At 32.5% G+C, this 16,467-nt stretch overlaps 1 protein-coding gene and 1 pseudogene across 4 annotated transcripts in view; both read left to right on the forward strand.

Moving 5' to 3' along the window:
* TBCK (TBC1 domain containing kinase) overlaps positions 1-16,467 on the forward strand; it is a 225,574-nt gene that overhangs the window by 91,632 nt on the left and 117,475 nt on the right. For all 4 annotated transcript variants that reach the window (XM_019416577.2, XM_019416570.2, XM_019416616.2 and 1 more), the window contains 8 exons: positions 1,292-1,391; positions 7,083-7,132; positions 7,318-7,447; positions 8,424-8,522; positions 10,141-10,203; positions 10,964-11,090; positions 12,273-12,323; positions 13,641-13,724. In XM_019416577.2, the coding sequence (XP_019272122.2) occupies positions 1,292-1,391; positions 7,083-7,132; positions 7,318-7,447; positions 8,424-8,522; positions 10,141-10,203; positions 10,964-11,090; positions 12,273-12,323; positions 13,641-13,724 (704 nt within the window). The remainder of the gene's footprint in view (positions 1-1,291; positions 1,392-7,082; positions 7,133-7,317; positions 7,448-8,423; positions 8,523-10,140; positions 10,204-10,963; positions 11,091-12,272; positions 12,324-13,640; positions 13,725-16,467) is intronic.
* LOC128776574 (peptidyl-prolyl cis-trans isomerase D-like) lies at positions 1,398-5,662 on the forward strand (annotated as a pseudogene).

Consider the following 16,467-nt stretch of genomic DNA (forward strand, 5'->3'; position numbering starts at 1 on the left):
ATGGAACTGGAGTGTTATGCTAAGTGAAATAAGTCATACAGAGAAAGATACCATATGTTTTCACTCATATGGGGACCTTGAGAAACTTAACAGAAGACCATGAGGCAGGGGAAGGAAAAAAAAAAAAAAGATGTTAGAGAGGGAGGGAGCCAAAACATAAGAGACTCTTAAAAACTGAGAACAGAGGGTTGATGAGTGGTGGGAGGGAGGAGAGGGTGGGTGATGGGTATTGAGGAGGGCACCTGTTGGGATGAGCACTGGGTGTTGTATGCAAACCAATTTGACAATAAATTTCATATTTAAAAAAAATTATGAAAAAGAATAGTAATATTCAAGAGAGTTAATAAATACGAGTAACTTTTTTATTTCCAATTACATTTGTAAATGTAAATGTACTCTATGGCTTTGTTGCTTGTCCTAGAAATCAGCATGGTGCTAAATCACTGTTGAGAAAACTGCAGAACTGCATAATATCTTGGACATCATATATAAATTAGATTGAAAGCTAAATTAACAGTAGAACTCTAAGAACCAAAGTTGTTACTGTTCCATTGCTCTTTATATTTATTCATAAAGATGTGAACCTCAATCTCCTGAGTTTACACCAGTGCTTTAAATTTTAATTTTACATTTTAGGACAGATTTGTTCATTGTAGGTAACAAGGAAAATCGCCTGCTGGTCATATTTTCTTCACATGTTAAATTTTTAGGTTATTTGAATAGATCGCTGGTTCTCTACTTTTTCTCCCTCTTAAACTGATTTTTAAGTCAGTTATATTTCTCACACATTGAATTAAGCAGAACACCAGAATATAAGATGATGGAAATTCCAAGTATATGTAAATTCTCAAAATTAATTCTCTGAACTCCTAAAAATTTATGTATTTATTATTCACTATCCTTTTTCTCAAGAATTTACTATTGTGATGTTTCTTCTTTTATCATTTTTCACTCATATAAACTTCCTCAGTAGCACATATAAATAGTATCAAGAGAGTAATTTTAGCATTGAATCTGCATGAACGAAGAGGATAAATCCTACTCTTGTGTTCCTAAAATGCTTTTTATTTGTATACTATATTCAGACCAAGTCAACTTATATTTAAAAAGAATTGTTGGGTGAAATTTCAACCAGCAATTACATATTTTTAATTAACCCATTAAGTCTAAAATTTATTTATTTTTTTAATGAAGGATTGATGATTTGGAATAAATTTTATTTTGCAGAAGAAACAATAAATCAGATTTTGTGTGCTCATTAAGATAATGATCTTTTTTAATCTCCTTTCAGTTTTCTCTTTGAAGATGGTGAAAGCTTTGGGCAAGGTCGAGACAGAAGCTCACTGTTGGATGACACCACTGTGACGTTGTCATTATGCCAGCTAAGGAATGTAAGAATGGTGTTTTGACAAATCTGCCTCAGATATTTTTTTAATGAAACCTTACACATGAACCCTTGAATGCCTCCCTAATCTCATAAAATATGTCAGAATTTCTTCAAGGTATGTGCCCTGGAGTGACATTGTTGGGAAATAGGATCTATGCATCATCAGCTTTATGTATGTTGTCCGATCATTCACAAAAGTAGTTGTATCTGTTTATCTTTTTACCATCATTGAATAAGATTTCTCATTTTCCATATAAATGATAACACATGGTATTATCAAATATTTAAAAATTATTGCTCTAGGCGTGCCTGGGTGGCTCAGTTGGTTAAGCATATGACTCTTGATTTCAGCTCAGGTCATGATCTCACATTTCATGAGATTGAGCCCCACATCGGTCTCTGCACTGACAGAGACAGAGCCTGCTTGGGATTCCCTCTCTGTCCCACCCTCCCCCACCACATACACACACCTCTTTCAAAGTAAACAAACATTTTTTTAAAATTGTTGTCCTAAAAGGTGTAGAATAGTAAATTTCTATAATACTAATTTTAATTCCCTGATTTTAATGCACTTATGAGTCTCTTCATATTTCTTAGCATCCTACTTACCTCTTCTATACTACATTACTAGTTCATATCTTTTGTCAATTTTTTTACTGAGTGATTTCTTATTGATTTGAGGACTTTGAAATATATATTCCAAATATGGAGTTTTTGTTGGCTATATGTAGTGCATATATCTTCAAATCTGTGGCTCTTCCTTTACCTTTTGATGGTGTCCTTTATATGATATTCCTAGGTGTAGATTTTCTTTTGGTATTTATCCTGCTTGATGTTCTAAGTTTCCTGGATCTTTGTTATTTGATGTCTTTAATTTTGAAAACTTCTGTCATTATTATTTCAAATATTTCTTCTGTTTCTTTCTTTCTCCTTCTTCTGATGTTTCTATAACACCTAGGTTACATCTTTTGATTCTTTATTAGAATTTTTACCTCTATGCTTATATTACCCACCTGTTCTTACATGTTGTCCACTTTTTTCTGTAGAGCCCTTAGCATATTAATCATAGTTATTTTAAATTGCTGGCCTGATAATTCCAAACTCTCTGCCATAGCTGAAGCTGGTTCTGAAGCTTGCTTTATTTCTTCAGAGTGTCTTTTTCACATTTTAGCATGCCCTGCAATTTTTTGTTGAAACCTTGACATAATTTTCCAGTAAAAGAATCTGTGGTATATAGGCATTAGCTCAAGATGTCATGTTTATCTAGCTGTTTATTATTTGTGTAGCTTTTTTGTCAGAATCTAAAATTTCCTCAGCTACCCTTGTTCTTGTTCCACTTGGTGTCTTTGGGTCTCCCTAGAGACTTTTTAAAATGGGGTCTGAGGCCTTTTCTTTCAGCTGGAATTCCCTTTTACATAGGAGTTCTATTGACATGGAAGTAAAGAAGGGAAGGGAAGGGAAAGAGTTCTATAATCCTATGATTAGGTCTCAGCCTTTTAGTGAACCTGTGTCTCTGGCCATGACCTTCGCATATACTTCTCAGCTTCCTTCTTTACCCTATTAGGAGAGACAAGATGGCTAAAGGGAGTTAGAATTGGGTATTCTTCCCCACATCAATGACTGGAGATGGCTAAAGTTGGATATACCCAACGACCACAGTTTTTTCTTTACTTGAATGTAGCAGGGTCTCCTCTAGTCTGGCTCCCTGTAAATCAGGTGCCCAAGTCTTTGTCCCATTGTGCTCTAAAACCCCAGGCCACAATTATCAATACACTTTATTGATAGCTTATAACTTTTCTCTCTAAGCCCAGCTTTGGGTCTATCACTGCATTTTTCTTACATTTTTAGGCTTTTCCTGTCATTTAGTATTTTAGAAATTATATAGTAGGAGAGAATTAGAATCTCTTATTTTCCATGATGCAAGGAATAGAAAATTTAAATATATAATTACTACTACTTGATACACTAAACTTATCATCTCTTTAAAGACGAACGTATATAGTGGGTTACATAAATAACAGTACAAAGCAACAAACAATAAACTATATCCAAATGTATGTTTTCAACTGACTTGATTTTACTCTTAATTTGTTTATTTTTTTAAGGTTTTTATTTAAATTCTAGTTTGTTAACATATACTGTAATACTGGTTTCAGGAGTAGAATTTCATGATTCATCACTTACATATAACGCCCAGTGCTCCTCATTCACAAGTGCTTCCTTAATGCCCATCACCCATCTAGCCCATCTCCCCACCCACCTCCCTCCACCAACCCTGTTTGTTCTTTGTCATTAAAAGTCTCTTATGGTTTGCTTCTTTCTTTTTTTTCCCCTTCCCACATGTTCTTCTGCTTTGTTTCTTAAATTCTACATATGAGTGAAATCATATGGTATTTGTCTTTCTCTGATGGACTTATTTCACTAAGCATAATGCACTTTAGCTGCATCCAGGCATTGCAAATGGCGAGATTTCATTATTTTTAATGGTTGAGTAATATTCCATTGTATATATTGTTTCTTTAATTTAAATATAACCCAAAGTAGGGGCACCTGGATGGCTCAGTCTGACTTCGGCTCAGATCATGATCTCACAGTTTGTGAGTTCAAGCCCCACATCAGGCTCTGTGCTGACAGCTCCGAGCCTGAAGCCTGCTTCGGATTCTATGTCTCCCTCGCTCTCTGCCCCTCCCTGGCTTATGCTCTGTCTCTCTCTCAAAAAATAAATAAACATTAAAAAAAGTTTTTAAAAAGATTTAAATATAACCCAAACTATGTAAACATAAGTTAAATGAATACAAGATTTCAATTTTACTTTCTCAATTGCCTTATATTTCCACTTTTGAAATTTAAAATACTTTTTTTCTATAATTATTAATCAAAACGAGAGAGAGAGGGAGAGAGAGAAAGTTACTTTTGGGTTGAGCTTCCAGGTGTCCACAAGGTTCTCTGAGTTCTCTCCCATGTGTATATGCAATTCAAAATGTCACACCCATCCCCCAAAACTAAGCCCTCCAACCCCCAGCAATCCCTGAGTCTTCTTTGACGTGGACATCGGAGGGCAGTGAGTTGGTTGAATTGTCTTAGAATTGTTTGCAGATGTTGTACCCAAAACTGTAGAAAATTTCTGTGCATTGTGTAGAGGAGAAAAAGGCATTGGACTCACCACTGGAAACCTCTCCATTTCAAGGATGCCCTTTCCATCGAATTATTAAGAAATTTATGATTCAGGGTAGAGACTTCTCAAAACAAAATGGGACAGGTGGAGAAAATATTGATGGGACAGGTGGAGGATGAAAATTTCTCTTACAAGCTTAACCAGGAAGGTTTATTGAGCATGGCAAATGTGGGCTGCGATACAAATGGTTCTCAGTTCTTATCACAACAGATCCCACTCCTCATTTGGAAGGAAACATGTGGTATTTGGTCAAGTAATTAAAGAAATGGGTGTGGCAAGGATACTGGAAAATGTAGAAGTAAAAGGTGAAAAACCTGCCAAATTGTGTGTTACTACAGAATGTGGGGAATTGAAGGAGGGGAATGATTGGGACATAATCCCAATAGATGTTCTGGTGACAGTCATCCAGATTTCCCTGAGGATGCAGATAGAGACTTAAAAGATATAGATAAAATTTTACTAATAACAGAAAACTTAAAAAAAAATATTAGAAATACTTTTTTCAAATCCCAGAACTGGGAGATGGCCACTAAGAAAACACAAAAGTTTTAAGATATGTGAAACGTTCATGGCTGTTACTAAGAAAGCAGATAGATCGAAGCTGCAACCTATAGCTTTAAATCGCATGCCGAACATTGGTGCTTATAAACTGAAGATGTCAAATTGGCAGGGAACAATTGACAATTACTTGGAAGCTCTTGAACTAGACCCATCAAATACTAAAGCATTGTACTGTAGAGCTCAAGGATGACAAGGATTAAAAGAATACCATCAAGCATTAGCTGAACTTAAGAAAGCTCGGGAGACAGCACCAGAAGATAAAGTCATCCAGGCAGAATTGCTGAAAGTCAGACAAGATAAAGGCACAGAAAGATAAAGAGAAGACAGCATAGGGGCACCTAGGTGGCTCAGTTGGTTGACTGTCTCATTTCAGCTCAGGTCATGATCTCTCCGTTTGTGAGTTTGAGCCCCACGTCAGGCTCTGCACTGACATCTCAGAGCTGGAGCCTGCCTCGGATTCGGTGTCTCTCTTTCTGTCTCTGTCCTTCCCCACTTGTGCTCTCTCTATCAAAAGTAAATAAATAAACATTAAAATTTAAAAAAAAAGAAGACAGCATATGCAAAAATGTTTGCCTGATAGTAAATTGTTTTACTTAAATATGCACTGATTGTATAAAGGCAATAAAAAAAATGTAAAGGTTTTTGTCACATCTCTGATGTGTTTCCTTTGATACTTCCATTTCCCATTGTTCACAGTTTAGGGATACTGAAAAGGGTTCACTCCAAATAAAATAGTGTTACAAAAAAAGTTATTTATGTTTCTGATTTTTAAAATAATATGGAGACCAAATAACAATTTTTACCTTAGACTTTTCTGTATTTTTCTCTTAAGTACAAATTTTTGGTACCAAAAAAAGCAGAAGAGACACTTAAAATCTATGATTTTTAGGACAGTATAATCCAAACTTTAAAACAATGTGCATATTAATAATGCAGCAAAATTTGGGAAAATCTTATTCTTCTACTTAGTATCAAAATCCATGAAAGAGATACCTAAAATTTAGAGGCAAAGTGGGATAAAATCTATGGCACATCAGAACTGAGAGAAAAGCCAGGCATAAATTCCTTGTTTGCCAGGTTCTTAGTTGTGGGTAAAAGATTTTTCTTTGGCTTTAAAAAATTCTGAGAATAACTCACATGGGTGAGTGCACAATAACTCTAATCAATGGAAGATCAATGCTGCCTACACACAGAGCTTGAACTTCTGTGTCAGTCCCCACAGGAACAGGTACTTGGCCCTCAAGTTGGACATTGGACTGAAGAACAGAGCAGCAGGCAAGACAGCATTAACTTTAATCACCCTACTTAGGATGTGTCTAAGATTTTACTTTACTACTGCCTGCCTTCTTATGTTTTTAAAGAATATCTATAATCCTGGCAATATTATTATTTGGAATAACAGTTATTGTAATAAGTTTGTGAAAAAAAATAAGAAAATTGAATTTTGCCAATTGATTTACCAGCTATTTGAATCATGCACATTCAAAGTATGATGTAAGAAATTCTTTTGAATCCTTTTTATTAGCACCTTTTGTCTTAGTTTGTGTCAATGTCAAAGCAAAAATAAATCTGACTTCAGTTTTAAATTAAGGGGTATGTGTTAAAAGGTACCTTTTTTTTTTACATAATATTCATATGATTTAAAAATGTCTCCATTTATTCAGTTTTATACTAATGTTAGTAATTCTGCATTGTGTTTGGAAAACTGTCATAATCAGTGTCTAACATTTATAAGAAATTCCCAAGGTAAAAAATCAAAAACAAAGAATATTCTTCACAGCTAAACTTACTAGAGGCTTGGTATAGTTGCATGTTTATGATAGGAATGAATTTTAGATTCTGTCTTATAGTTTTTTGGTATCTTCATAAATATCTAACTTTTACATATTTTTTAAAAATAAAGAATAGTGTTTCTGTCTCAGATCTTAAATATCATAAATATTTTCTCTTTAAATTCAGAGATTAAAAGATGTTGGTGGAGAAGCATTTTACCCACTACTTGAAGATGAGTGAGTATATATATATATATATTCTTTTACCATTATTTTTCTTTTCTGTTTATATTAAATTGATAAGAAGCTTGCACATTTTCTTTGAAAATTATTTCCTAAATAGAGTACAAAAATGTGGTGTTTTGTTTTTTTTTAATTTTATAAGTTTGGTCAGTTTTTCTGCTTTTGTTTCTCTTTTATAGCCAGTCTAATTTACCTCATTCAAACAGCAATAATGAGTTGTCTGCAGCTGCCACTCTCCCTTTAATCATCAGAGAGAGGGACACAGAGTACCAGCTAAACAGAATCATTCTCTTTGACAGGCTGCTAAAGGTAGGGATTCAAAAATGTAAAGAGCCCATATACAATCTTTATTTTTTATTTCATTAATAATTCTTAGGGAATCTCAAGGTCATGAGAACACTAATTCTTATGACCTATCTTATATGCTTAACTTTAATACTAAAAATGACTCATGTTTATAGTAAATAAAATTAAAAAGTAAAACAAGATGAAGGCATCTATACAAAACCATAGACAAAAGATTAATTAATATCCTTGCTATTTAAAGAACACTTAAAAATAAACAGGAAAAAGGACGATCATTGGAACAGAGAAATGGGTAAAAAAACATAATAGAAATACAACTAGTCAATAAGTCTATTCAAAATGTGTATCCTCACCAGGAATGAAAAAATATAGACCTTTATTTTTCATATTGAATTATCAAAGTGAGCAAATGTATATTGAGATTGGAACTCTCATTCTTTTGGAGTGTTAAGTTGGTTGAAACATTCTATAAATCTATTTTAAATTATGTATTAAAAGCCTCAACAACATCCATACCCCGTGTCCTATTAATTCTCTTCTAGAAATGCCTCCTAAAGCACAAATTTATAAAGACAAATTTATATGTAAGCTTATAGAAGTAACCTTAATAATAATTTTTATTTATTGAATACTTTCTGTATCAGTTGATATTTTACAAAGTGCCTTATGCGTTATTTAACCCATATGAGACTGGTAATATTATTCTCCATAAGAGTCATTCATAATTCTTCCAGAGCACAAAACAGAGAGGAATGATTAAAAACAGGAGATTCAGCTCCTCTCTTTGACTGTATTATATAAGGTCTACAGAGGATAGGGAACTATTCCATTACTAACTTATATGTATTATTAATACCAGGCAAAATAATTTCAGATACTTGGAAATTTATTTCAGGTCACTTTTAACTCTGTCATTGTTTACATTAAAAGATGGCACTTGGCTACTTGAGATTTTTTTCATATCTTTTTTTGTCTATAGGCTTATCCATATAAAAAAAATCAAATCTGGAAGGAAGCACGAGTTGACATTCCTCCTCTTATGAGAGGTTTAACCTGGGCTGCTCTTCTGGGAGTTGAGGTAAGAAAGAAAAGAGGTTAGAGGTTGATTAATAATATTAAGAAAGAAGGAAGAAGGAAAGTGCTTTCTGAATAACTATTTTCCATGTTGTTAAAAAATTACATAGTAAAATTTGAGTATTAAGATTATTTGACAATTTTTAGTGAAAGGAATAGAGGAAAAGAATAGACTAGATAGAATAGAAAAATATGATTGAAGTCTTGTTAGATTTATGCTATTTAATATTTCATTTAATAGAGGTCAAATCAGAATATTTAAAATATATATCAGTTATATTGTCCTTTTGAATATGTTCATTTACAAATAGGATTGCCTATTTATAGGTAGTTCTAAGATGGGAGAAATCTTCCATTCCAATTTGAACCTTGTCAAAAATCATTAATATAATTTAGTGCCTTTTAGTACATGCTGCCGAGAGAAATAGCTACTTTGTCTTCTATAATACCTTATCTGTGGCAGTGAGAAAAAGAGAGGTGTCACATTATTAGGGTGACTTGTGGTACTAATAGAGACTTTGTTGACAGTAGTCTTGATAATGGGCCAAATCATTGCCAAATTTTTTCATTTCCTGTCAATTTCTTTGTCATCCTGCTTTCCTAGATTCTGTTAAAGATATCTTATGGATATCCATCACCTATTTTTTGGTGTGTGAGTTCTCCCAAGTATATTTAAGCCTTTTAACTCTCCATTGAAAGAATTATTTTCTTTATTCCTGATTTTTTTTTGGTGAAAGTCTATAAATACCTTTGAGTTTAGTTGGTTGTTTTATGAGAATACCTATTGTTCCATACCATATGATAATAATTTGAACTGTAGAACCATATAATGCTAAAGTTCAAGATGACTTCCAAGGTCAGGTTGTCCAAATATCTCATAAAATAGATGTGCCAGAGATGTTGACATATCCTATAATATCAGAGTTTGAACCCCAAATTCCTAGCTCTTTTATACCATTATAGTAAACCAGAGAATTAAGAAGAATTGTTCTATATTTGGTTGTGTAGAACATGACCAAAATTTAAAGTGGTTTATTCAATTATTCCTTCTGTAGTGGTATAAATGGAAAATGCAAATGATCTCTTTAATCCCTTAATGATTCCATTAGGGGTTCCACATGGTATTTCATTCTTTATCCCAAATCTTTTCCTCCTAGTGCTGAACTCCTTCAAACAGTTTTATTTTATTTTTGCTTTTATTTTCAACTTAAACAGGAAAATTTCTCAAGGGATGACTACCCCCCCCCTTTTTTCTTTTTAATTTCTTCATGAAACTTACTATGTTTGAGATAACAATGAATAGAGCATTAAGGCTGTGCTGTGCTGTGTTGTGGAGACTGGAAGAACAGCTAAGCATACTCATTAGCTGAGTGACTCAACATATTTGTCATTTGTGTGTATAATTCAAATGTCTGCCTAAGCAAAATGGCATATTATCATGGACATTTATCACAGAATGTCACAGATGTAGAGAATTTTTCTAAAATGATGCTTTGGGTTTGAATGTGCATATCTATAATTGGGTGTGTTTTCAAAGATAGATGTTTATAAAAACTATATTTTGCCTAAGTTAATAATTTATTAAGGATATGATGAATTATATCTTCTCTTATTTTTTGCAGGGGGCTATCCATGCCAAATATGATGCAATTGATAAAGACACTCCAATTCCTACAGATAGACAAGTATGATTTAGATTTTCTTAAACAACCTAAGATAATTCTGCCAAATCTTTAACTTTTAGAAGACAGGAGGAATTTTCTTGAGTAGGAATAATCAGCAGCCACTATATGCATATGGTGGTAGAGTAAGCATAGTTCTTACTAATTACAATTTATTGAGTTAGAACTGTTCCTTAAAGGAGTTTAAGTAACTTTTCCTAATAATTGTTATTTATTTATTTATAATTTTTTTTTAAGTTTTAGAGAAAGCACAAGCAGGGGAAAGAGGCAGAGGAACAGAAAGAGAGAGAGAGAGAGAGAGAGAGAGAGAGAGAGAGAGAGAGAGAGAGAGAGAGAATCTTAAGCAGGTTTCATGCTCAGTGCAGAGGCCGATGCAGGTCTCAAACCCATGACCCTGGGATCATGACCTGAGCCAGAATCAAGAGTCAGATGCTTAACTGACTGAGCCACCTAGGGGCCCCAATAATTTTACTCTTTTATCTGAAGAAATTGCCCTTTATTTAGACCAGCTTATAAAGGGAGGTTTTTTGAAAACTATATTAATACATACCTTTTCAATAGAAATGATCTGCTTTTTTGTTTAAGTATAAACACAACTGTTTTGGTGTTTCCAGAGGACTAATATAAAATTTTAAAACTTCAGAAACCAGGATTATGTAGGTGGTCTGTTTTGAAATTCAAGATGCAGTCTTCCTTTCTGTTATCTTGGGTTTATTGCAGATCACTTTATTACAATTCCACCTTATTGTTTTTGCTATTTTAGATTGAAGTGGATATTCCTCGTTGTCATCAGTACGATGAACTGCTGTCATCACCAGAAGGTCATGCAAAATTTAGGCGTGTATTAAAAGCCTGGGTCGTGTCTCATCCTGATCTTGTGTATTGGCAAGGTAACTTTTTTCTCCCAATTATTGAGACTCTTTTTGAAGTATTAGGAGCATGTTGAATAACTGACAATTTAAAAAATTAAAATATCAAAGTATCCTTGGCTTTGAAGAAAGCTGATACTGAAGCTATGATCTATTTTTTGAGAGAATTTTTTGTTAAACTTTGTCTAAATGCCTACTAGATATTATTTAAATGCAAGATATTTAATGAAACAATTTGCCATAATGTTTATTAGGAGAGTAGGAACAATATTTTGTGCTATTGGGATCTTTGGGGATACTTTTCTTAATGCTTATACAAATCATGAAATAATATTATACTATAAATAATTTGGAGCTAGTTGATATTCTTGGCATTTAATGATTTATAACTTTGGTTATCATGGTTATTAGATATTAGGGAACAGGATGTCATCCTAAACTGCTCATTTAATTTATCTCTCCCGTTTTAAATAACCTTAATATTCCATATCCTTGATTTTTAGCTTTTCTCATTATTATTTTTGTAGCCATTGATAAATTCATGAATCAGACACCCATTCTTCCTTCCCAGTTCTATTTTTTAAGTTGTTATGAACAGTAGTTTTTATATTTTATATCTCAATTTCTGACTGAACTTAAAATGAAGCTATTATTTTTCCTAGCCCTGTCCATTTTAGAGTTCCAGATCTTCCTAACAATTATAGACTTATGTACCTTCCTTCAGCATGACAACATTTGAACAGTAGTATTATCAATAAAAGAAATACGTAATATGTTTGTATTTTACTTCACAATTTTTAAAAGAATTCTTTTCATCATCCCAGAGAAACTTGTAGGACAAATCTCCATCTTCAAGATAAGGAAATATGCTTGGAGATATTAAGTGATTGCCAAGATCACACAGGGTCAGAAATGGGACTGTATTCTAAGCCTCATATCAATTTTACATTTTTCTATCACTGTGTGTCTCTCTCTAACTAATAATATTGATAATAATAGCTGATTTGTATTGGGCATTTACTATGTACCAGTCATTATCAGTTACTCCTCACAGTACCCCATGATGTAATCTGTTTCTGGATGGATAATACTTATAATGCTTAATCTACATAGCAGTAATTCAGGGAGCTGAATAAGGTATATACATATGCACTTATACTGATTTATGTTTATTGAATTCTTTCCCCAACCCCTTCCTATCAGGTCTTGATTCGCTTTGTGCTCCATTCCTATATTTAAATTTTAATAATGAAGGTAAGCCTATTTATCATTTAAACAATCATTATACATATTATTCTAAAATATTTTATTCATACAGGAAAGGTTTTTGTTTTTGTTATAAGGTTCTTGCTCTCTTTACCTGGTAGATACTGTAAATTTCTGACATAATCTGCTAGACTCACTTTAGAGGATGTAAAGGATTAATTTATTACTAGAGTTTTAGTTGTGACCAGGCAGTAACTAGAAATTTAGGGAGAATCTGATTATGAATTCATCTTCTTTGGTGACCACTTAATGAAACTTTGGAGAAAAACTTGACTTCTTTGGAGATTAGCTTTAGTCTATATATACTTTCTAAGCAGTTTGTAAAGAAATCAGTAGTGCTCTTGTATCTCCAAAGCTGATCATTTCAGTCATTCCTTGATGAAGACTTATCCTTCCTCTTGAACCCATACAGTACTTTGTATTTCTGAAAATTTATCTTGTGTAAGTTTTGTATTTTAGTAATTTATACAGTAATATAGTAACCCTTTCTTTGGTTCGCAGCTTTTTTAAATGGTAGGTTTTTTTTTTAATTTCCTGCCCCCCTCTTATAATGTCTCTTTTATAGTAGGATTCTCAAAAAATATGTTAAATTTAATTGATTCTAATCCCCAACGATATCACATACAGAGACCATTACCCTATAGAATATGAATCTCTAGAAGTCTCAATCTCAGAATCTCCATCTTCTCAAATTCTATTTCATATGAGAATTTATAAAGATTTCAGGAATAGAGATAGCACAATCCCAGAAAACTAAAATTTCACTATTAAAATAATTTTTAAAGTACACTGCTCTTCGAAGTCAATATTCATTAATCTAGACCAGAGATTTTGCTATGTTTAGTTAAGCAAAGTCTAGTATCACATGCATCGATCCTAGAATAAGAGATCTGTCTTTGAAAGAATAATTTATGACTAGAGTTCCTAAATCCAAAGTTCTCAGACTCTTTTGTTTGTATCCAGAAAAATAAAGGATCTTAAAGTTGGTATAGCTCATTAATAATGATCATTTTTAGAGATTTTTTTAAATTATAAAGTTCTAAGTAATGAAAGTTTTTATTATTGTGGGATGATTGCCACACTAGTTTGAAATTGAAATTTAGTAGGGTGGTTATCTTTTGTTGTCCAAAATGTTTTCTTTATTTTTAAAGGATAGAGGGTTTCCCCCATCCTTAATTTTGTGTTTCCATCAATTGTTAACATGACTCTTGTTTAATAGTAGATTCAAGGATTATGTGCTGAGTAACTGCTCATCATTTGCCTCATTAACTAATTTACCGTATATCTTTGCCTATTCTTTCTTAGCCTTGGCTTATGCATGTATGTCTGCTTTTATTCCCAAATACCTGTATAACTTTTTCTTGAAAGACAACTCGCATGTAATACAAGGTAAGCAAATGTCTTTCCTTGTTTTTTTACAGAGAAAATACTTACGTCAAAGGACCAATACTCAATTAAATTTATGAATGTGACCCAATAAAATATGATGATAATCTATCACTAAAACCCATTAAGAGACCATTAGGTTTAGTCTTTCTACCAAATCCATAAAGAATTACAATATTGTTCTAATGACTACTATAACCAAAGACAAGTATGTTTTATAGAAAGGAAGGTGCTTTTTGCTTTTAGATTAGTTAGTAAAGCCATATAACTTCAAGAGTCATGTAATGTCAACTTCTGAGAATTAATGAAGTTATGTATTGTAAGAGCGTATCTTTTATTAATTGAGATGTGTTCCATACTTATCTATAGTTTCCTTATTACCTTTATCAGTGATATTTATTATAGAATTGTCAGTATACTCTTTAAGATTCCAGCAATACCAAAATGAGTGGATTTAATAACACCTTGAATTATACTAAGAGATTTCAGACGCTATACAATGCAAATAATTTGTCAAATTGTGACCAAAACAAACTGAAAAGATTAAAGGTAGAAAATATTTAGGTGAGTATTTGTATATCACAAAACATGATTTCTTAATCTTCAATTAAGTATAAGTAAGAAATAAAGCTGTTATTTTTTTTTAAACTAACATGAACCCATAATATTAATTGGTCTCTCATATATAAGGGCCTGGAAATAATACTTTTCCAAATATATCAGGCTTCTGTTAAAGCATAGTGCATAGCTAGATGCTGTACTTTAAGAAAGATAAAGGTATTTGGAGAATCATCAAAAAAGCAATTAAAACAGAACTTATCAAATGCATTGGCTAGCTCTCAGAGGACCATATTAGAAAGCTTCTATTACATTGGGTTTTCTTTTGGTTCTGTATAGCTTCCTGTTTCAAAATACAGAAATGATTTAACTCTAAAAAGTTTCATTTTTCTAGCAACTATTTCATAATACAGATGAATGGATGTGTTTTATATTGATAATGAATTTCCAGCTTGAAAAAGATGTGTTTTTATACTTTGTAGACTTCTTTAATACACTCTAAAAAGGCTTATTATACAAATAAATAAGATCTTGTTTCATATACAAAGATAAAGAGAAACCATAGTGTACACAACATGAATTTGGAGGAACTAGTCAGAAAGGCCCCAAATATCCTTAGTTTGTTAGATTAATCAGTAATGTATTTTAACATTTAATACTGTAATGAAAAGACTATACAATTATTTAAGGTTTATTTTTGTAAGTGTTAATTTTCTGTTATAATTTCTATAAATTTGTGTTTGAAATCTTGAATTGGTAACTAATTTTAAAGTTTTTCAAAGCTATGGTAAATGTTCTTTAATATTATGTAAATGTTTCATGTATATTTTCCCAGGAAACAACAGCCAAGGTGTTTATTTGTTCATTTTTTGTATTGACGATATATGTTACATAAGAAAGAAGCAGTCTCAATTAATTTAGTGTTCCAATAATTAATTGTTCTGCACTGACTCTGCCAGGCACTACTAAAGGAATAGAAGTTCTTAGAGTTAGTAACATTCAGTCCTTTTCCAAGGGATTTCATAGCCCAATATAGGAAATAAATGTGAAAATAACTACTTATAAGTCAATGAAATAAATGTACATACTACTATATTAGCACAGAGGATGAAGTTGGGGAGGTTATTTTATGGTATGTTTATTTTTTTAAACTGTCTTCTTTTTAGTGGCAAAAGGAAGAGATAGCATGTCTAGAAAAGTTTCATTAAAGAGGGATATTTATTTATGAATTTGAAATCTGAGTAGAAGCTTGCTTGGTGAAAAGGGAGATAGATATTCTTTAATTTTTTTAATACTTTTTTTTTTTGAGAGAGAGAGAGAAGGAGGGAAGGAGGGAGAGAGGGAAGGAGGGAGAGGGAGCATGTGAGCGTGAGTGGGGGAGAGGCAGAGACAGGCACACACAGAATCTGAAGGAGGCTCCAGGCTCTGAGCTGTCAGCACAGAGCTGACGCGGGGCTTGAACCCACAAGCTGAGAGATCATGACCTGAGCCAAAGTTGGATGCTTAACTGAGCCACCTAGGCAGCCTGGGAGAAAGATATTCTTAAGACAGAGAACATGTAAGAGAACTGCAGTAAAAAGTTCCAAAATGGGTTGAAAAAACAGTGAGTAGTCAAATTTGATGCCTGAATTCCAAAAGAGAGCTAAAGAAGGAGCTGAAACAGTATACTGATTATTGGTTACTAAATTTTATGGAAGAACAATGCTTTATTTTTCTTCCAAATGTTTATTTTAGGCTTGGAATTAGAAATACCCAGCTCTCATTTTAGTGTTTTCCTTCTTGGTTTGTCCTCTCCTCCCCTTTTGTTAGATGGTATTTTAAGCTTTAAACTTCAAATTAACATTGATTTTTGATTGGCATAAGTAACACATGAACACTTTTTTCCCCACAAGTTTTGGAAAAGCCTTAGATCATGTAAAGCCAATCAATTCAAAAGCTAATTGTAGAATTGCATATTCATTTAGTCATTTTATTGCCCCTACAGAAACCAGAAGTTTCTATATTCAATAGCAACTTTAAATGTTATTTGGAAAAAATATTTGTTTCTATAATTATATACTAATAGAACTTGAAATATTTTTATTTAAAAATTTCTAATAAAATATAGTATTTACATACTCATCACAGTCTAAAATGCTTTGTCTCTTAAAGAAGAGAGAAAAGTTATCTAGTCAAGACATCCTGTTTT

The sequence above is a fragment of the Panthera pardus genome, unplaced genomic scaffold (genome assembly GCF_024362965.1).
Source record: "Panthera pardus isolate Hobbes unplaced genomic scaffold, ASM2436296v1 HiC_scaffold_13, whole genome shotgun sequence".
Taxonomy (NCBI): domain Eukaryota; kingdom Metazoa; phylum Chordata; class Mammalia; order Carnivora; family Felidae; genus Panthera; species Panthera pardus.